The sequence below is a fragment of the Biomphalaria glabrata genome, chromosome 12 (genome assembly GCF_947242115.1).
Source record: "Biomphalaria glabrata chromosome 12, xgBioGlab47.1, whole genome shotgun sequence".
Lineage (NCBI taxonomy): Eukaryota > Metazoa > Mollusca > Gastropoda > Planorbidae > Biomphalaria > Biomphalaria glabrata.
In genome coordinates this window covers 9,995,306-10,017,354 of record NC_074722.1, presented here as the reverse complement: position 1 = coordinate 10,017,354, position 22,049 = coordinate 9,995,306, and the positions used below count along the sequence as shown (strand labels likewise).

The 22,049-nt window shown below is 38.5% G+C and overlaps 1 protein-coding gene across 2 annotated transcripts; it reads left to right on the top strand.

Moving 5' to 3' along the window:
• The first annotated feature begins 1,117 nt into the window (after positions 1 to 1,117).
• Positions 1,118 to 13,654, top strand: LOC106070276 (xaa-Arg dipeptidase-like). Of its 2 annotated transcripts, none has more exons than XM_056007233.1 (8): positions 1,118 to 1,219; positions 3,387 to 3,543; positions 4,796 to 5,071; positions 7,119 to 7,264; positions 8,404 to 8,549; positions 9,874 to 10,028; positions 10,859 to 11,096; positions 13,259 to 13,654. In XM_056007233.1, exons 2-8 carry the CDS (start codon positions 3,439 to 3,441, stop codon positions 13,495 to 13,497), a joined length of 1,305 nt encoding a protein of 434 aa, XP_055863208.1. In that variant the 5' UTR covers positions 1,118 to 1,219; positions 3,387 to 3,438; the 3' UTR covers positions 13,498 to 13,654. The 2 variants fall into 2 exon arrangements, with proteins under 2 accessions (XP_055863208.1, XP_055863207.1); XM_056007232.1 differs by having other exon boundaries at positions 1,119 to 1,269.
• The last annotated feature ends 8,395 nt before the right edge of the window (positions 13,655 to 22,049 follow it).

The following is a 22,049-nucleotide window of genomic DNA, read 5'->3' as shown; positions in this document are numbered from 1 at the left end:
GACGACGTAGGACATGAGATTCGCTAATGGGAAGAAAAAACACTCCACGGAAAATTCCCGGCTTTATTACATGGGAACAACATTGACAAGGCTGCTTCCTTAGCATGGCTAAAAGCAGGTCACCCTTACCCTGCAACTGAAGGCTTTGTTACAGCAATACAGGACAGAGCAATTAGGACAAAACATTACGAGAAACATATCCTAAAACTCAATAATGTTGACAAATGCCGAAAATGTGGAAATGTGGGTGAGTCAATTGAACACATAATGGCGGGATGATCAGCCCTATCAGAATCTGCCTACCTAGGTCGCCATAACCAAGTTGCAAAGCTAATACACCAGCACTTGGCTTTGACACACAATTTGATCGGTAAGGATACTCCTCCATATTACAAATACTCACCACAAGAGGTTCTCGAGTCTACGGATCATCTACTGTACTGGGATAGGCCTATTTTGACTGACAAAACGGTAGATTTTAATCGCCCTGATTTGCTGCTCATTGATAAAAAAGAAAAGGCGCTACCATTATTGACATCGCCGTACCACTATCTCATAATTTTAAAAAAACTGAGCTGGAAAAACAACGAAAATATGGGAACCTTGGCTTGGAGATTAAGCGTTTATGGAAATTATCTAAAATAACAATATACCCTATTGTCATATCAACCGAGGGAATAATAACAACTAACCTTACAGATACCTTCAAGGCCCTTGGCATTCCTAGGAACATTCTCGTTGCCTGTCAGAGGGCGGTACTTCTGCAGACCTGCCACATCACCAGAAAATTCCTCGGTGGGAACTGATAAAGGGACTACGATGAATTTTGTTTCTATTTAACGAAACTCGACCCTGGCTTCGACAGAGAATGAATACTCGCTCTTTTATAATAATAATCTTTATTGTCCGTATGGAAATTTGTCTTACAATATTTGCATTACACCAAACTTATTATAAGGCTTTCTTTTAAAGTATGTTTATATTTTCAATTTTGAAAATCTATAAATTCTCAGTTAAAATGAACTTGTGCGCATGAAAAACTCTACGCATGTCTATCCAAACAAGTTTTATTTTTCCCTTTCCTTGCACTTCAAAACTTGCGTCAAAAAAAAACATTTCCTGTTTTTCTTTGTAAAGCACTCAAGGTGCTAGACCTCTAGCTTTATATACAAGTCTTTATGTTACATGAAACACCAGAGATTCTATGAGTTAACATTACGTGAGTACTTGATTCCTACTTACAACTCAAGAAGCAATCGTAATACAAGTGTAAGTTTTCATGATTTTACACGCGATCCAAACTGAACTTTGATTTTGTAAGCGTAAACTGTATCTTATCTTATATACTCTAATAATACAGACGTTACTTCAAAAAAGAAGATGATTACGTCCTACGCGTCATGCATTCAGTCATGCATATTAACCAATAACTTAAATACTGTCAAGTCACTGGTTTTCCTGGCTAGCTCAGGCAACCCATTCCATGCTCTAATAGCACTAGGGAAGGAGTATTTGTACAAATTTGTCGTAGCATATGGGACGAGGAATATGCCTTTATCTTTGTGTCTTTCTGAGTATTTTATTAAATTTTGTTTCTGTATTTGAAGATTATGGTTCAGTGTTTTATGTATAATTGCTACTTTACTTTTGAGTCTTCTGTCCTGAAGGCTTTCTAAATTTAGTGATTTTACTGAAGGTGTTACTGTATAGACTTTGAATACAAACTGAAGTGTCTGAGTGACTCGAGAAGAGCAAAACAACAGAAACACTGCGACACAGATTTCTTAATTTTCTAAAAAATCAATTAATTATTTATTTAAGAAGCGCAATTTGTTTTTTTAGGTAATAAAAAGTTTCTCTTCAAATACGAAGATTAAGAAGAGTGCAGTATTACACGTAGATCTACTAGATCTAGATCTAGTAACCCTGGCCTAGCCATACGATCATTATCTGCCTGACATAGATCTAGTAACCCTGGCCTAGCCATACGATCATTTTCTGCCTGACATAGATCTAGATCTAGTAACCCTGGCCTAGCCATACGATCATTTTCTGCCTGACATAGATCTAGATCTAGTAACCCTGGCCTAGCCATACGATCATTATTTGCCTGACACAGATCTAGATCTAGTAACCCTGGCCTAGCCATACGATCATTATTTGCCTGACATAGATCTAGATCTAGTAACCCTGGCCTAGCCATACGATCATTATTTGCCTGACATAGATCTAGATCTAGTAACTCTGGCCTAGCCATACGATCATTATTTGCCTGACATAGATTCAAGTTCTCTTAACGCCTTCTCCTTCTTCAATAGCCTTTTTTTTTTTTAATCTCAAATATTCGCACTGCAGCTTTTGTACGATTTTATTCCAGCTGACTCTTTCGAAAACGTATTTTGTCCATTTGCTTCCAGAGGGTTCCCCTCTAGGCCAGTAATGACAATCTGACGCCTGATCGTTTCTTTAAGAAGCGTCTCCAGAAAAGATTGTCTTAGGCATACGGTCGTCCCCCCGTTCTATTAGTCAGGGCAGGGCCGAGGCCGATTTCATCGGTTGCTCCAAATTGGATCCCGCGCCTGGCAGAGGCCCCACAACGTAAAATAAGCATATCATTATCAGTCAAGGCTCTTGGTTAGGCTTTTAAAAGATGTAGGACTTAAAGGGTTAATATATGTAGTGTATCGTAATTAACCCACGATTGCGTTTGAGTTGCTTCCTATGCAAATTGTACGACAAATGTTCATTTAATGATCTAATTAATAGTAATACTTGTTATTGTAAAAAAAATAGATTAGGGGCCTCACAAACGTCCAGCCAACTGGGCCCCGCAAATTGGTAAGGCCGGCCCTGCTTTCTGTCTTCAGTCTCACTTTGGAATCATATCCTGTTCTCTGGTGGATACGATCTAAATTGATTAATGTGACCAAAAGACTTTGCTTATAATTGTAAATACATGCGTCATATATCATTAACTGACATTTGAAATTATGCATGAGAGAGGTGGACGACACTCTATAGTTGTTTTAAAGCCTGCAGTTGCTACAGAAGCGGGAAGTTTTAAACATAGCTATGAGGTAACATGCTGTCTCGGAGACCAAATCTTGATGACTAGGTAGTCCAATGCCCGGTTCATTCCAAGTTCTCAGGGAAGTGTGCACCAGTTGGAAAGAGGCTTCAAATACTGCTGACATTTAATGCGCCGAATAGTGCGGAAGGGTCTAAGTCACCCACCCACTTGGACCTGGTTGATCTTAAATTATGTGGAACTAATACTTGGTTCAAACCCGAGCCCTCTGCCACAAGAGCAAGAACCCGTGCTCGCTCTATCATTTCGTCACACTGACCCATCAAAATAAAAACCTTTTTAATCTATTAACGAACAGGATGATCAAGCCCTGACCATGCTGACCTGCTAAAGGGTATCTGACAACAGACATGGACTTACTCAAGTCTGCGGCGTGCCAGGAGATTGAGAAATACGAGCAAGATTTAATCAGCCTCGGCAAAAAATTATGGCGGTTGTCTGAGCCAGGTGGAAAGGTGAATTCTACTTAAGCACCATTCATTAGGTAGATTTAACTATATGCTAGAGTCATGTTTTAGATGTCTGCCTGGTCGTGTTGTATGCGATTTGGGCTGACGTCACGATGGCCCCGAACTCTGCCCGCCATTTCCCACTTCCGTCCTGCGGGAGGTATGGGGCTAGGACGTACTAATCTTTATTAATGAGAGCATGTCTGAAACAAATAAAATAAGAAAACATCGATGAAATATGCCTAAACATTTGCGTAACTACGTATGTATAAGGCAAATGGCTAAAACCAATAAATTCATTGAGACATTACTCAGTAAATACTTGATGTCAGTGTGTGTGTATCTGGTCTTATGGCCTGGGACTGTCGTCAATGCTAAAATGAAAGGGGGGGGGGGTACTCTACGGTGTCGCTTTTTTCCCTTGCTCTGTTTAGTTTTCTATCTTTCTACAACCCAAAGCGAATAATGCGATATGGATCTTTTTCGACATTGAAATGTTAGCGGGAAAGTGGCGGCAGATCTATGCTCCATCTTTTACATATTTTTTTTTTCTGTGGGATGGCATAGCACGCTCTGATTACATCCCATGTCCATTTGTAAAGACATAGGCACTGGGTCGTTATTAATCCTGGTATGAATTTTAAAAAGAATGGGGCACGAAGGTTTACTCTACCGTAGTGCTCGGGTAGGAGACTTGCTATTTTACCTCAAAGCTCGGGTGCAGGTCGAGTGATACTGTGTACGGATTCACCCCAAGGTTTTGGAGCTGGATAAACTCTTAGGGCGCTACTATTACCTTGTTAGTGTGTCGTTGGTATATGTTTCTAAACAACTAGTACAGCTGAATCGATGTAAGCGTATTCTATTCTTAATGTTCAACTTGAATGTAACTTGAACAGACTGTTCAAATACACGTCTTTCTGTCTTACACACCCATCCCCTCTCTCTAACTATCACACCGGTATTTATTAAATTAAGAAAGACTATCTCTTTATTCCGTCAGAAAGTCAAATAACATTCAATTGTTTCCTATACTTTATGCATACGAAAAGTGTGATGACATCAGGATTGTATTAATAAAATCTTTGTGATTAAACAGGTGTATGAAGACTAGCATATTATTCCTCATCTAAGTCTTGATTGCATTTATTACCGCGTGATATAATGTTTATCCTCATTAGACAAGAATATTTTCATAAGTTGAATAATTGTGATATTTAAACTTTGTTTTAAGTTTATTTATTTTTTTGGTTTCTAGGAGGTGAAGAGCTGCGAAACTATCGTCAATTTCTTGGTCAGTCATGAGTTTTCAGTGACGAAGCATTACCGCGGTATGAGCACTGCCTTCAGAGCAGACTTCGGGGAAAATGAAATTGGCGGGAAAAAGAGGCCAAACGTCTGCGTGATATGCCGCTTCGACGCTCACCGCAAGCTAGGTCACGTGAACGGAAATAACCTCCAGGCTCTCACCGCAGTAGGCACCGCCATAGCCATTAAATCGATCATCAGAACATCGTCTGCTGAAATTGGAAAGGTAAAAAATACAAAAAAAAAAAAAACAACAACAACAACAACATATAACAACGTATATAGTAACATATAATAACAAATAATTATATAATAACCAGATATTATATCTAGAGCTACGTGTTTAAGCTGATAAAACTCAAGCATGTCCTCATGATTTTAATAACAGTGTGAAAAAAATTAGAAAGCTCTAAAAAAAAAAAGACTATAAGAAGGTAGAGACCTAATAACAAATTGTACGTTCAGTGCTAGATTTAATGCAGTGTAGACGAGACTCCGCCCATGGCCTCAACCTCAAAGAGGAGCTTTCATATTTTAAAAAAGCAATTAAAACTTACAAAAACAAAACAAAAAGAATTAGAAAAAAAAATACTTTTTAAAAAAGCGTATATTAACTTACTATTAATGTAGTAAAATCAATTAGTTTGGATCAGTCATGTAATCAAATTTGTTATAGATCTAGACAATAGACTAACAATAATAAATCTGTGCGATTAGAAATAATTTTACCAATAATTATTTTGTTTAACGCAATGTCCTGCTTTTAGCTTTCTCGATGCGCTATGATTCTATCACTTGCCTGGACAATTTGGGAAAAGGAAAAATGATGAGGGAGAGAAGGGGGTATCTGAGTGAATGTTAGCGTGATCACTTTTTTAATACATAAAAGAAAAAACTTGTTCACTCTGGTTCAAGGGGACTAATTCAATATATATATATATATATATATATATATATATATATATATATATATATATATATATATATATATATATATATATATATATATATATTGCATTTTTGGCCTTGGCAATTAGTCTGTAGGTTTTGAATTTCAGTAATAAATCAAGAATACAACAGGCTGTCATTAGCGTTTTGTTTATACATGTGAAGCAGACATCGCTCCCATTATTATAAAGTTATAAAAAATGTCTTTTGATAAAAAAAAAAACGGTAAAAAACAAAATTTACGATATCCAAGTTTACAAAATACACATTTTTATGATTCTTTGATTGTGTAGCAGTTTATACGCACGCACACACATAAAATACACACATATACCAAAAAAACACATATTTTTCTTTTGAGACTCATCGACTTGTTTCCAATTTTAGGCCTTGCGATGTATAGAGCAGAGACTTCCTGTACCAAATGAAACACTATCTAAAATCGGGCAATGGCCTAAGGGAAACAACTCTTTAATTATTATGTTAGCAGTAGGGAGTACACAGTATCATAACAGGCTTTCTATTTGTTGTAGTGCTAAAAGCGATACATTTAGAAAGTTAATGAATTTAAAAACAAGTGTGTTTTGATATCTCCTAACTTTAAATAAATTCCACAGCTAGACCTGGTGTTAGCCACTTGAATCAAAATTCGTTGATATCTATTTAATCAGTTTTCCTTCAAACCCCCCAAAAAACACACACACACACTCACTCACACACACACACACACAGAGAGAGAGAGAGAGACTTTTTGTTTTATTTATTACAACTCTCGCTGTCCATAAGAATTCCGTACCAGTAATTTTTCCCACATTCATGTTAGAATTATGTTGAAACAATTATTTATTGGCATAGACTAGACATGAATCAATCAAAAAAAAATTTAACAATTAGTCTGTTATTTAATTCTAATTAATTGTTTTGTTTGATACCATAAAGTGAAACTTATCCTTCAGTTTTCCCTGATATGTAGGTTTCAGGATAATTGTACATATTATTTCTCTTGTACACATTCTCGGATCAAGTTAAAACTTGTAACAATTATTTATTGAATGTAACAAGACATGTGCCAATAAAAGAATTCACTAATTTACCAACTAATCACACGTTATTAACCATTATGTTTCATATCTAATAAGGTAAATAACTTCTACATTATTGAGATATACAGTTGCAAGCGCGGAGTTCTTCCCCTTAGATAAGCTTCTTTTTTTTTTATTTGTCTGCTTGTTTAGGCTAATCCCAATAGTTTGACATTATTTACTGGAACTTATATCTAAGTACAAAATACTATCTGTGTTTAGATCTTATGTTTTTATCTGTAGGTATGTGTGCTGGGTTGTCCAAACTCTGCCAAGGGTTGGCTCATCAAAATGTTGAACAGGAAAGCCTTCAAGGACATTGACGTTGTCCTGTCTGCCATGCCCGGGGATAGGACAGAGTGGGACCCTGTGTATGTCGCTTCAAAAACGTAAGTCCTAAGTCTGATTAGTGTACCTTTAGAGTTGCGCTGGCTTGGACATGTTCGCAGGATGGAGGACAACCGAAAGTGATCCTCTACGGACAACTGGCGACTGGCTCAAGAAAAACTGGTCGCCCCCACCTCCGTTACACAGATGTAATAAAACGTGACCTCAAATCAGTAAACATCAATACTGACCATTGGGAAGACATAGCTCTAGACCGCACCTGATGGAGAGAGACAGTGACCACGAAAGCTCTGGACAGCGAAAGAACATGGGTCTCAGCTGTTGAAGAACGTACAAAGCGTAAAATGGCCAGCTCCCTCTACCACCGTAGCGATAGCGAAAGCCACCTTGGCCTGCGGTGTTTGCGGACGGGAGTGTCTCTCCAGGATAGGGCTCCACAGCCACACGAGGAAGTGCGAGATGAACCATAGTCGTTCTACGACTGAAGAGGCCAATGATGAAAGTTTACACATTCCTATTGCTGTACATTTATACTTGGTCAGATCAGTGTAGATCTGAAGTCATATTAGTATTGATTTTTACAAACAGTCAGGTTAGCAGGGGCGTAGCTAGGAATTAGCCATCATTTAGGGGCCCGACTCTTTGGGGGAAGGGGGGCTGCAGTTTGCGTAATATTTAATGTAAAAGGCACTCATTTGGGGGCCCTCAATTGGGGGCCCCTCAATTGGGGGCCCGGGGGGGATTTTCAAATTCTCCCCCCCCCTTCTCACTCCCCCCCCCCCCCCAAACTATCTACGCCACTGCAGGTTAGTGTAGATTTAAACATACAGTCAGATTAGTGTAGATGTACAAACACAGTCATAGCGAGCAAACAGAATTTCGGAAAGGATTCGCCCACTCTCTTACATCATAATGATTACATCATCCATGGGCGGGGCTAGTTTTTAGGGAGCTTATATTAACTTATTCAGTCTCTCTCTCTCTGGTGAAAATGTTTGACATGTTAGTTCTCCCCCTTTCCATTCTCTGATCTTGTTGAAACTTCGCACGAATATTCTTGGTCGATGACAACACACGCATACATTTTTTAAAATAACCAATTAGTTAATTAATTAGTAGTAATTAAATAATCAAGTTTTATACAGAAAAATGTGCTATTAAATTTTTTTCTTCCCAACAGCTACCGTGCTACATATTCTGGTTTAGCAGCCGTTGTGAAGGAAGACAGCTTTGCTCCAGCTAAAAACGCATTGGACGCTGCCGTGCACGCCTACAGCAACATGCTGGCAATGAAAGAACACTTTGGTCCTCACTGGGTGGCTGAAGGTATATCATAGTTCTTGCTCTTGATGCGTTCGTCCGCCGTGAAGGTTGTTATTGTCGGACGTGGTAACGGATGTAAGCATTTCGCTACTTATAAAATGATTCCAATGGCATGTGTCTCCAACAGACAACTAGTCTAACTCCTGGTCTTCATGTGTAGCCCAGGGCCCCAGATGTTGGGTTCGGTGAAACTGCTATCCCTGAAGGGGCAATGGCGAGTCACTGACGCCTAAACCATTAAGCTTCGGGCACGAGGGGTTGCTAGTTTTGGCTGGCTACACACCTATAAGAAGGAAAAATCTGAATTCAAACCTCTGCTGCGTTGAGGCTACATCCAAACATGGGAAGCGCTTCGGGAGTCAACCCTGAGGAAAAATAAGGAGCCGGTAACACTTAGACAACTTGCAGCACACAGTGCTACACCCTGACAGAACTTGCATCACACAGTACTACACCCTGACAGAACTTGCAGCACACAGTGCTACACCCTGGCAGAACTTGCAGCACACAGTGCTACACCCTGGCAGAACTTGCAGCACACAGTGCTACAACCTGGCAGAACTTGCAGCACACAGTGCTACACCCTGACAGAACTTGCAGCACACATTGCTACACCCTGACAGAACTTGCAGCACACAGTGCTACACCCTGACAGAACTTGCAGCACACAGTGCTACACCCTGACAGAACTTGCAGCACTCAGTGCTACACCCTGACAGAAATTGCAGCACTCAGTGCTACACCCTGGCAGAACTTGCAGCACACAGTGCTACAACCTGGCAGAACTTGCAGCACACAGTGCTACACCCTGACAGAACTTGAAGCACACAGTGCTACACCCTGACAGAACCTGCTGATCACAAACTATATCGGATCCCTTTCGTTTCTATCGGCACGTAAGCTGCGCGAAGAGGGGCGAAGTGTGAGCGACATTATTCTGACCATAGTTAATGCCCAGGCTTTTTTTTTTTTCGATCCTTATTCTCACTTAAATAGCTAGTTTTTTGACATAAAACAACTCACTAAACATTATAGTCAGTATGTGTAACTGCTGGCTAATGAACAGAATATTTCTGGAGATCTATGAAAGAAAAGGTTCCTACTGATATCCATAACCTCTGGGTGAAGTTGTTTATGTCTAGTTACCACCACGAAATGTGAGCTTTGTGTGTAATATTTTGTATTCCTAATAAATTCAGTTTGAGTTATTTTATATTAACATACACATCACCCCCCACCCTCTTTCTCTCTCTCTCTATCCATCTTTCTATGTATCTCTTCTTCTATCCATTTATCTGTATCTATTCTTTCCTGTTCTTTTCTCCAGGGGCCATCACTCGAGGTGGCCATGTTGGCGGGAAGGAGCCCAAACAATGTGAGACAGTGATCAAGATCAAAGGTCACACTGACCGCGACCTTGCCCTGCTTGAGCGACGGATCCTTCCATGCTTTGACGCCGCGGCTCAGTCCAGCGGATGCGAGGTCAAGTACAATTCCATCTCGTGGTTTGTCCACAGCTTTTGTTCTGGCATTGGCTGTCTATCAGTTGTAACCTTCGTGATCCAGGCTTACTTGCAGACTTGTGACGTAGTGAAGACAAGTCGGTCTGGTTGTTTGTTAGCTCATAATGCTCTTTTTAAAAAGCTGTGGTATGAGAGGGGCGCCTTATAATCTCGACGTTCAACGGATTTTCCTTGCGTTTTTTTTTTACGGAGCTTTGCGAAACTGGTTTCCGTGTTTCTTAAAAATGTATCGGTGCTGCAGTAAGGCTGGACACATGGCAAAGAAAACGTTGACCGTACTTAAACGAATAGAGTGTGCTGACCGATGATTAAATCGCTTTGCTTCCAAATCGATGGGTCTCTGGTTTGAGTTCCAATCCTGACGAAGACTTGAATATTCAACTTTGGTTTTGTAGTGCGCCCGTGTGTCCACCCATCTCCAATTAAGTGCAGTCTTGGGTTAGGAATTAAGAGCTGTTGGTCCTTCTGCCAACCTCGTTAACCATCGGCCACTGAAGCATATGAGTATTACATCATCTGTCAGCAGCAAAACTTATATTATGACTATTTAGTTTAGCGACTTTTATACTAATATTTTTGACTCTAAATTTGATGCAGTTAGTTTTGAGCAGAGATTCGATCCAGGGGTGCCTGCATAATTCATTGTTTTAAATAAAGGGAAAAGGAATAAAATGTAAATGACGAAGATTTAATGAAGATTTATATGACCCAATTTAAATGTGTAACTCTATAAATTGGCTAAAAAGTCTTTTTCTCTCTATAATGATACATTTTATTAAACCATCACAGCTAGAACTGGTGCTGGGAGACAAGAGTTACCGAAGTATGATCAACAACAAGACGCTTGTCTACCTCATGCAACTTAATGCCTACTACTGTGGAGTTTTGGCGACGCCCCTGAAAAAGCACCAAGTCATGCCCTCAGTGGATTTGGCCAACGTCAGTCACGTGGTTCCGTCTGTCTGTCCAATCTATTTCATCGGAACCGATGCAGAGGTTGGGACAGCCGAGTTCAAATCTGCTGCAAGTAAGAACTCGTCTGCTGTTCACTCTAGCAGACGACATCTGGCAAAAATTGATTTCTCTGATTAGTTTTCAAATTACAAATGCTCAATTTGCTTATCTTGATTAAGCATAAAGATTTTCTCATAGTATTCTTATGTTATTTTTCATATAAAAATTGTCAAATACCTTAGGGTTTTTTTTTGTTTTTTTTAAATTAAAGTTTTCGAAGTTATCCGATAGATCAGTGTTTCCCAAACTGTGTTTAGCGAGGGTTGAATAGATGTTCCACGAACTAATGGAATAATTAATTAGTAGGGCACTACATGAATTAAAAAAAAAGTAAAGTTCCCATTTCACACCTCAGATATTTCTGTGGCTCACGGTTAACGGTGGTCATGTGGCCAGCACAACGACCAACCTCCTTTTTCTTTTCCCCAACTAAAATCATGTATTAGAGCTGAGTAAACTCAGAGGCGTCCAAAGATCCAGAAATTACAAATCCCAGTCTTCACCTGGATTCGAACCCGATTCGGAAGCCAAGTGCTTTACCACTCAGCTGCCATGCCTCACTGAGTGAATTAATCAATCTAAAAAATAAGCAATAGGCCACTTTGTGAATGAATCTCAAAAATAATAAGCAATAGGCCACTTTGTGAATGAATCTCAAAAAAAATAAGCGATAGGCAACTTTGTGAATGAATCTCCAAAATAATAAGCAATAGGCCACTTTGTGAATGAATCTCAAAAATAATAAGCAATAGGCCACTTTGTGAATGAATCTCAAAAAAAATAAGCGATAGGCAACTTTGTGAATGAATCTCCAAAATAATAAGCAATAGGCCACTTCGTGTATTAATCAATCTAAAAAATAAGTAACTAAATATTCAGAATGTGCGAATTGTTTCGCTAAGGAAAAAGTCTAGGAAACACTGGAGTAGATTAAAGCTGTTAATTAAGAAGCCCATTTCTCCACTCTAAAAGAGAACATATTTTTAAAATAGCCCTCTTCCCTGGTTATATTCGTCATAGACATTTGTAAGACTGAAGTGAAAGATATAGAGTAAACTTTGTCTTCTTGATAGTCAATGTAGCAGTAGAGCATACATTAGCGTAGGCATGGCACGTGATCACAATTTGAAATCAATGTCCTGCTCTGTTCAGTTCTTCATATACTTTACAATACAGCAATGATTAATTTTGTAATCCAAGGAGGTACCAAATCTTATAATATCTTAAGAAAGGGACAACAACTATGATTATTATAATTATCATGATTAATTTGATATTTCTAATAAATTTAATTTAGATATAGTCAATATATGCAAAGTTGATATTTCAAAATAAAGCAATATCAGGGGGGACAACAATATATCAAAGTTTAAAACGAATAATATGTTCTGTTACCTCCCTTTATGTGTAAGTCTTTATAATTTTAGATAGCTCATTTTTTCAATGATTAGTTTTCACTAATAAAACTAACCCTTACTAATTCTGCAGTTAAGATTCGCGCGCATACAGGAATGTCGCCATGACCAACAAGTACATTAGTCTGATAGTTCACCTGCACCTGGTAAAAAAACATTAATGCTTATAAATTGTAGACACTGTTTTTGCTCACTCTGTCTAGTAAAAAAACAGTCTGTACACGTTATTTCTCCCAGACCCGATATCGGATACTGTTGAAATTTTGCACACTTATTTATTGATAAAAAACAATAAACAATGAAAAAAAATATCTATTAGTAAATGATCTGTTGGTAAGTAATTATTTTGTTGGTATCAAACAGGGGAAAGAAATTGTACTTGACAGATGTGGTGGTATAAGTTGAATTAGTTCCCTTGGGCTCTCGAGCTTGAATAAAGCAGTACAACATTTTGTATGCATTTAACAAAGTGATCACGGTAACATCGACACAGATACCCCGTTCTTTTCTCCCCCTCCCCCTTTTTATTTTTTTTTTCTAAAAAAGACAAGTGATATGATCATGGCACATTGAGAAAGCTAAAAGCATGAAATAAAAATATTTCTAATCTCACACATTTATTATTGTTAGTCTAGATTACATGAATGATACAAACTAATTTATAAAATTACTCAATTTTAAGCTGTGTTGTTATTTTTTAAAGATTATTTTTCCTTGTTACGCAGGTTTAAATAATCTTTTCTCACTGATTCTCTGACAGACCATCATCAAGCTTACTGCTACTCCATCAGCATGGCCAAGACCCTAGCCATGACTGCCGTAGACTTCCTGGAGACGCCCCTGATCCAATTCAACTGCAAGAACGACCTGGAGGAGACCCTGAGGAAGGAGAAAGATGAGACGACATTCATGGTGTTTCCGGTCAACCAGGTCACGGTCTACTCCCTACCGAACGCTATACCAGTGGACTCCAACACTGGCTGGTCTAAACAAGTCTGAGATGACCTTCACCATGGCTAGTCCGACAAGAAGAAGAGGATCGCAGGAAAAAAAAATGATTTTATAAGATTTATGTTTGTATTGTTATTTATTATTTTACACTGAAACATTATTACATAATTGGAAAAATAAAATGGGAATGTGTAAAGAAAAAAAATAGTAACAATTGCTATTAATTACTTCCCTCTCTCTCTCTCTCTCTCTCTCTCTCTCTATATATATATATATATATATATATATATATATATATATATATATATATATATATATATATTTCTCTTTCTCGTTTTTTATCAAGGTCTCTCTTTCTTTTTTCTTTATCACTCTCTCTTTTTTACCAGCAGCCTCCTAAAGGGGAATAGCCGCTATTAGTTATGTGTGTTCTGTCCGTCTGTCCGTCCGTCCCGTTTAGATCTCAGAAACTAGAAAAGATATTGAAAATCGTTGATATTTTATATCTTTTAAAGTTCTAATGCAATGGCTGCTTTTTATCTTTTCTGAAAATCAGTTATGCGCAGTTTTTTCGTTAAAATACCCTTATTTTACAACTATTCCCTATTAATAGTAAAAATGACACGGGAGACATATTTAGCAAAGGAAAGGACTTCTTTGTTGAGGCTTTGAATGAAATATTAGCCCTTTACAAAACAAATAAATTTCATAATCATTGAATGACATCAGTTATGTCAGATTCACATTCAACTATATCTTCATAACTATCAGTTCATAGAATGCGCATAAATATTAACAATGTAATAACAATAACATTAATAAATCTCCGTATCCTGTCGTTCATTAAACTAACAATTCAACAGTATCGGCAACACTTTTGATACGAGCACGTCTCTTCTTTTTGTGTCGACAGAGATAGGGTTGTAGCTGTTGATAGTTTGTAGTGCATAGTTTCTGATATTCTTTCTGAAAATATTGAAACCTGACTTTTTACCTGCCTGAGCGCACCACTTCGGGGGGCCGATGTTGAGTTTATATACAAACTTTCTTTGTAATCTTGTTTCTCTCTGTCACTCACTCTCTCTCTCACTCTCACACACACACACTCTTTATGTCTTTCGTCTCTATTATATATACTCGCTCTTATTATAATTTTCGTTCTCTCTCTCCTAACCATCTTTCTTATCTTATCTTATAAAATACAGACGTTACGTCAAAAAAGAGGATGATTAAAACCAACGCGTCTCCCTGGGTCAATCTAGTCAATGACTTAAACTCCGCCAAGTCACTTGTTTTCCTGACTGACTCAGGCAAGCCATTCCATGATCTAATAGCATTAGGGAAGAAGGAGCATTTTGTACAAATGTGTCCTAGCATATGGTACAAAGAATGTGCCTTTATCCCTTCTCTCTCTCTGTCTCTCTCTCTCTCTCTCTCTCTCTGTCTCTCTCTCTTTCTCTCTCTCTGTCTCTCTCTCTTTCTCTGTCTCTCTCTCTGAAAAACTTTCTTATAAATATGAACTAAATTTCTGACAAATTAAAGCCATTAACATTACGGCTGTCAAACGTGTACCCATAATCCTTTCCCTACGGAAGTGCAGGCCAAGCCGTTGGTCGGGGCCCACGTGTTCTAAGACAAAGGTCACGTGAAGTACTCCATTTGTAGGACGCCATGAAGATGTCGCAACGAAAACATTTATAGTGGAAGAGATATGTTTACATCGACGTTTAGCCCCGGTGACGTATCGATTGGTTCTCACCTGGAGCTAACCTTTCTCTTACCTGCGGCTAACCTGGGCATTGATAGATTTCACAGTCTGTCCTTTCATTCCGTGCGGGACAGTTTTATACACATTTATAGAGATAGATAAATCTATTTCAATTTTTTTTTTCATACAGGTCGATTTTTTTTAATGCAGGGGCGTATTCATAGTGTTTACTTGACATTTGAGACATTAGGAAACAAAGAAATTGGGCAGCTAGCACAAAACTGGAAGGAATAGCCTACACGTTTTTTGATACTTGTTTTTACTTATACCGTAAAACACCTAAAAAAAATGCGTTGTCCTAATCTGGGAGGGGAAAGGGAGAAGTGAGAGAGTGTGTGAGAGACAGAGATAGAGAGAGTAGAAGAGTGTGTGTCAGAAAGAAGGAGACAGTAAGATTAAGAAACTCTATATGAAAGAGACTGAGAGTAAGATAGTGTATGTGAGAGAGAGACAGAGAGAGAGAGACACAGAGAGAGAGACACACACACACAGAGACAGAGAGAGAGAGAGAGAGAGACAATGTATATGACTTAAGAAAGTGTGTGAGAGAGTGCGAGAGAGGGAGTGTATCAAATGGAGTGTGTAAGTAAAAGTTCCCCTTTCAGACCTTGAGATCTAAAGGGCCGAAGATGTTAACGTCAGGATGTCATGTGACCAGCACAACGTTCTCCAACTCGTCAGGTATCCATTAGACATGGGTGGACTCAGGAGCGCCCTAAAATCCCGAAATTCGAAATTTCAGTTTTCACCGAGATTCGAACCCAGAACTCCGGGTTTGAAAGCCAAGCGTTCAACCACTCAGCCACCGCGCCACCAAGATGGAGTGTGAGGGTGAAAGACTCACAGAGATTGCTTTCAGATGAACGCTCAAAACGAGAAAAAAATGGAAATGTTTTTTTTTATTTAAAGTTTGTCTGAGCGAAAGTCAGAAACAAACAAAAATGTAGCCAAACCTTGGAGCCACCTGACTGGAATAGCTAAGTTATAATTCTGGAATGTGGTAGCCTCACGCTACCCGCAGTGTGGTATCCTCATACTACTGACACTGTGGTAGCCTCACACTAGTGGCACTGTGGTAGCCTCACCATGCAGTCACTGTGGTAGCCTCACCCTGCAGTCACTGTGGTATCCTCACCCTGCAGTCACTGTGGTAGTCTCACCCTGCAGTCACAGTGGTAGCCTCACCCTGCAGTCACTGTGGTAGCCTCACACTAGTGGCACTGTGGTAGCCTCACACTAGTGACACTGTGGTAGCCTCACACTAGTGGCACTGTGGTAGCCTCACACTTCAGTCACTGTGGAAGCCTCACACTAGTGGCACTGTGGTAGCCTCACCCTTCAGTCACTGTGGTAGCCTCACACTAGTGGCACTGTGGTAGCCTCACACACTTGTGGCATTGTTCTATTAACAGGTCAACAGAATATATGAATCAAAGAGAAACTTTTCCTAAGTAAAAGAAAGAAAGAAGATTGTGTCAAAGTGACCTTCTCCACTTGAATACACTTCTCCTATCAAATACAATAGGCATAAGAAAGTGAGTTGTTTTCTTTCACTGTAGATACCAACTTGTTCCATTCCATACTAAACACTAACAAAAAAAAAATCTATTTATAGCATGTGATTTCTTGGTCACTATTTCGCTGTACAGTATGTCATCAAAGAAACTCCGACAACAAACACACACACACACACAATTTTGTACATCTTTGTGACCTCTCAACTTTTCCAAACAGTATGAACTAACAAAAATTAAAACTATAAACCTTGGTTATGAGTCGTAGGTATATGTTAACATCGAAGCCAGCCTTTTAAGATAGAGACAATACGGAGCGCGGTGTCTCAAAGACAAAATGCTACCTACGTGGCGAGAAATAGTCGTTGACCAGTGCCAACTATTAACAAAAAGTTAACAGTGCCTTGTGGCGCCCTCTGTACTTATCAATTAATTCACCATAAATGACCGGGGCTTACCTTGCTTCTTCAACGGATAAAAAGAGGTCTGAGAAAGAAGGGTGATAACTGGGGCTAATTCACAGTCCGTCTTCCGCTTACCTGCCCTTCTGTTGCGTGGGATTATGATACAACCTAGCCTATCGAAACACCAAAGCGCGGCTCCATCTCATTGAAATAGTTTTAGCGGACATTTTGTTCTCCCCTCTCCGCCATGTACATGGCTGGACTAAATCTAACACTTTTGCACTTTAAGAAGGGCATGTCACAAATGGGCTTTGATTTAGCCAGGATTACTACCTGACCATATTCAGTGGACAATCCATGATCCAATACTTTACAAAGGGAATACACGTATTGCCAATTGTTCATATAAGGGCGACACACTTAACGGGCTGATATAACAATGTCTGTCGCCCTGTTTCTGTCGCCTTGATTCTAGCGCGCTGGTTCTGTCACATTGATTCTTAGCCCCTGGTTCTGTTGCTCTTATTTTGTCGCCCGTTGATGATACTCATTTATATTTTCGACTATATATAAAGTCCTAAACACTCGACACTTGATGACCCAGCAATCCAGTTAACTTGACCACTTCATGGCAGGAGAAAAAAATACATTTTTTTTAATTTTGTGTGTGTGTCATATACCAACTTTATACCTACATTATGTATATATCTGATGTCTACCCTATCAAGTAAATTAATGTACATTATGTGATGTTTTCATTTTCATTATCTTGTAGTAAAGATTATATGCGTACTTTTCCTTAAAGGGTATTAGGCCATTTTATTCTATCTTATCTTATATAATACAGACGTTACTTCAAAAAAGAAGATGATTACGTCCTACGCGTCATGCATTTAGTCATGCATGTTAACCAATGACTTAAATTCTACCAAGTCACTGGTGTTCCTGGCTAGCTCAGGCAACCCATTCCATGCTCTAATAGCATTAGGGAAGAAGGAGTATTTGTACAAATTTGTCTTAGCATATGGGACGAGGAATGTGCCTTTATCTTTGTGTCTTTCAGAGTATTTTATTAGATTTTGTTTTGTATTTGAAGATTATGGTTCAGTGTTGTATGTATGATTGCTACTTTACTTTAGAATCTTCTGTCCTGAAGGCTTGCTAAATTTGGTGATTTTACTAAAGGTGTTACTCTAGTCAAATTTCAAAATTCGTTTGTTTTGAATCTCACTGTTCTTCTTGTGTCTGCTCCAGTTTGTTAATGTTTTCTTGAGTTGAGTGGTCCCAAACAGAGGATGCATATTCTATTATTGGCCTAACCAAGGTTAAATAACATTTTAATTTTCTACGTTCCTATTTGATTTATAGAAATTTCTTTTTATAAACCCTAATTCTATGTTGTATTATCTAGCTACATTTACAAACCTTGTTTTCCCTTTTTATACAAAGCTTGTATCAACTTTGTCTGTCTGTCTGGGTGGAATCTTCTACACATTATTTCTCCAACGTCCCATTCTCTGATCACGTTAAAACTTTGCACTATTATTTCTCTCAATGACAACACATGAATCAAAGAAAAACAAGGTTACAAAAGACAGTTTGTGTGGAAACACAAACTCAAAATCGGCCCCCGAAAAGGTCCTTATAGGCAGGCTTCAATATTTTCAGAAAGAACATCCAAAGGAAATTATATCAAAGACAAATGAGAGTTAAGAATGGAGAAAGAAGGTTAACAGATCTTGTGTAGTGCCCCAACGGTCCCGCAGATCAAAGGATAGGTGTAAGTGAATGTAAAGTTAGATGTGAACCTGGCCTAACTAGTTCCCCTTTTAGACCAATGTGGTCTATAGGACAGATGATGTAAAGTTCATCTGTTTTTGTTAGCGAGGGTGTCATGTAGCCAGCACAACGATCAACCGCCTATACTTTTCCCCAACTAATGTCAGGTACCCATTAGAGCTGAGTGGACTCAGAGGCGCCCAAAGATTCCAAAGTTGAAAATCCCAGTCTTCACCACGATTCGAACCCGGGACCCCCGGTTCGGAAGCCAAGCGCTTTACCGCTCAGCCACCGCGCCTCCCCTGGCCTAACTGATGTCTTATAATTGATCTAATTGTTTTGAAAAGGCCCAATCTCTTCGAATCCTCAAAAAAAAAAAAAAAAAAAAATTTCCGCAATAAAAAAAAATGGTCAGAAAGATGTAGTTTATAAGATCACTATTTATTTTGAATTAGGTCTAACTTATAATGCATACTAATTAGTTTTTTCTCTTTAAAAAACTGCTTGCATAACTGATTTTAAAAATGTGATTTTTTGCTTTCAGAAAAAAAAAAGTAGCCGTTGCATCAGAACTTTGAATGGTCTAAAATATTGTGATGTCGGATTTTCAATATCTTTTCTAGTTTACGAGATCTAAACGGGACGGACGGACAGACGGACAGACGGTCAGACGGACAGACATTTCGCACAAAACTAATAGCGTCTTTTCCCCTTTCGGGGGCCGCTAAAAAACACTAGTCGTAATTAATTAATTTTTGTTTTATATAGAGACAGTAGGACCAACTAAGCAAAGACTGAATAAGCCTTTTATAGATACATGTAATTAGGACTTAAAACAATAGACTATAAAACCTTCTACTTTTATAAGTACTTGGATAGTTCAGTGGCTAACAAGTCGGCCTTTCATCGTGGAAGCTCGAGTTCGAACTCAGACTGTTTTTTTGAAAAGGCGGCACGATAATCTTCCCCCACCTCTCCCTCACACACACGACACCGGGTCGGGGCCTTTGGGGCCCTAGGTCAGGTGAAGTGGGCTTTGGTGGCTACAAATGAAATTTTAAAAAATAAATATAATAAAACGGCGAAAAAATAAAATTACGCAATTTATTAAAAACCTGATTGTCTATACGTAAATCGACAATTGACAGAAATTCATATATTGCAATTTCCGTAGTAGAGACAGAGCTAGACTAGTAAACATAGAGTCATAGTACTCTACTATGTTTGAAATCTGACCCAAGAATCGCAATGTTTCATCTAATTTTCACGTCTGTTAGTATGTATGTTATATATAGGTTATGCTATTCAGTATCTAGGAGTAATGTCCCTTGTTGACTGTTGTTGTTACCTTGAATGACGTCCTACTAAAAAGCTGATTTGTCAGTTAGAACCTAGCATAAGTGTTATGTGCTTAATCACGTTTCATGTTATCACCAACGACCTGGGCATCCTACTGACCACAGCTAGTCTTCAAGATCTATGTGACTTGACCATGTCTCCGTCTTTCACATTAATAGAGAAATTAGAGAAAATATTTTTTTTTTATTTTTGTTATGCCTCTTTGGGGAGTTATCACTCTTTTTGGTTATTCCGAGCTAATCCCGCCGATATTGTTTCCAGTTATTATCGGTGAGATTAAAGTCTTGTTAATAATGGACAAGTAACCCTGATTATCATTAATGACGAAATTAAAAGGGGGAAAACAATGTATGTTTGAACTTTGTTTTAAAATAGGTTATAAACATTATAAATGTACAAATAAAAAAACTCTTGGGTCTGACCACCCATTCCTTCATTCACTGTCACTCTTTCTCTCACCTGCGTGGACGGTAACATTCGGAGATTTAACCTTTTATTTCTTATTTTGGATCTAGGACAAGTAAGCGATTCTCAAGAACAAAACCACTAAGGTTAAATTTAACACAGACTTTATTATATGTGCAATATCTACCAACTATGTTTTTGAAGTACAAGTAATAATTCCTTCCCCTTAAGCACTTTTGCACACTTTTTTTGGTGCGTAACTTTCTTTAGTCCGTGCTTTTGTTATCTAATATATATCACTTCACAGATCTTGATTGTTAATGTAATTGTCCCCTAGGTTTAGATAATTTTCAGAGTGAATGTGAGGAATTATCCCTATATTATTGTGATTATCAAATGTGTTTTTATATCTGTATGAAAGCTTGTGATTGTTACACAATTCTAGAACTACGCGATTTAAAAGCAAGCTTTTATACTAAATCGAAAAATGAGGATACCATAACTTGTTACAGTAGTACTATAAAGTGTGAGAGTGTGTTGGGGAACTTTGTATTTATTACCGGCCGGCAAACCTCGTCACTACACTGCTGGTAGACAACTAAACCTTTGTAGGCGTAATGTATCTAACTAATACAGCTTCCAATAATTTGAATAATTTCCTTTTATGAACAAAACTAAATAGAACTTTATTTATAGTATAGACAAAGTCAGCTAATGATCAAATGAAAAAAAAAAGGAGTGACTTAAGTAATAATATTTCTTAACAAAATCTAACTCACTACAATAACACAACCTTTCAATCTCACGTTCTGGAGTCGTCTATTCTAACTAAGACCAAACGACGACAATGTCACCTATGTTGCATCATTCACAACCAATCGCTAACCTCTTCCCACCGTCACCATAGAAACACACACACACACACACTCCATAACGGGGGGGATGGAATGTATAATATGGTTTGTAAAGATGGTTTATTCAGAATAAGGAACCTCTCTAGATTTATGACTGGCAATGGAAAATTATCAAGAGTGGAGTAAGTTGTAAATGGAGATACAATTGTAATACTGGCTGTTCCACGGAGCATACAAGGGCCAAACAGTGTAGTATTGGAGGCGGGGGTGTTTCATTAGAAGTCGTGCGCATGTGTTTAGGGGTATTATTATAATGCTGGTAAATACGTAGACTACAACTGATGGGTCTAAGAAGGGTTTGTGTACACTCCAGACTAGAGGTTTGTGGACCGTTTGACTGAAGGATGAAAGAAAGAACAATCAAGAGGACTCACAGACTCTGAGGGCTCTACAGTTTGTGTTTGTCGTGTGGTAACGTTGTGATGCTGGCCTTAATAGTGGTGGATTTAAAAGTGTT

Bases quoted from the DNA above. Each gene is read 5' to 3' on its own strand.
- LOC106070276 (XM_056007233.1), top strand. From the start codon at position 3,439: ATGGACTTACTCAAGTCTGCGGCGTGCCAGGAGATTGAGAAATACGAG. The intron at 7,265-8,403 runs GTAAGTCCTAAG...TCTTCCCAACAG, and splicing joins GTGTATGTCGCTTCAAAAAC to CTACCGTGCTACATATTCTG. The intron at 10,029-10,858 runs GTCAAGTACAAT...AAACCATCACAG, and splicing joins CTCAGTCCAGCGGATGCGAG to CTAGAACTGGTGCTGGGAGA.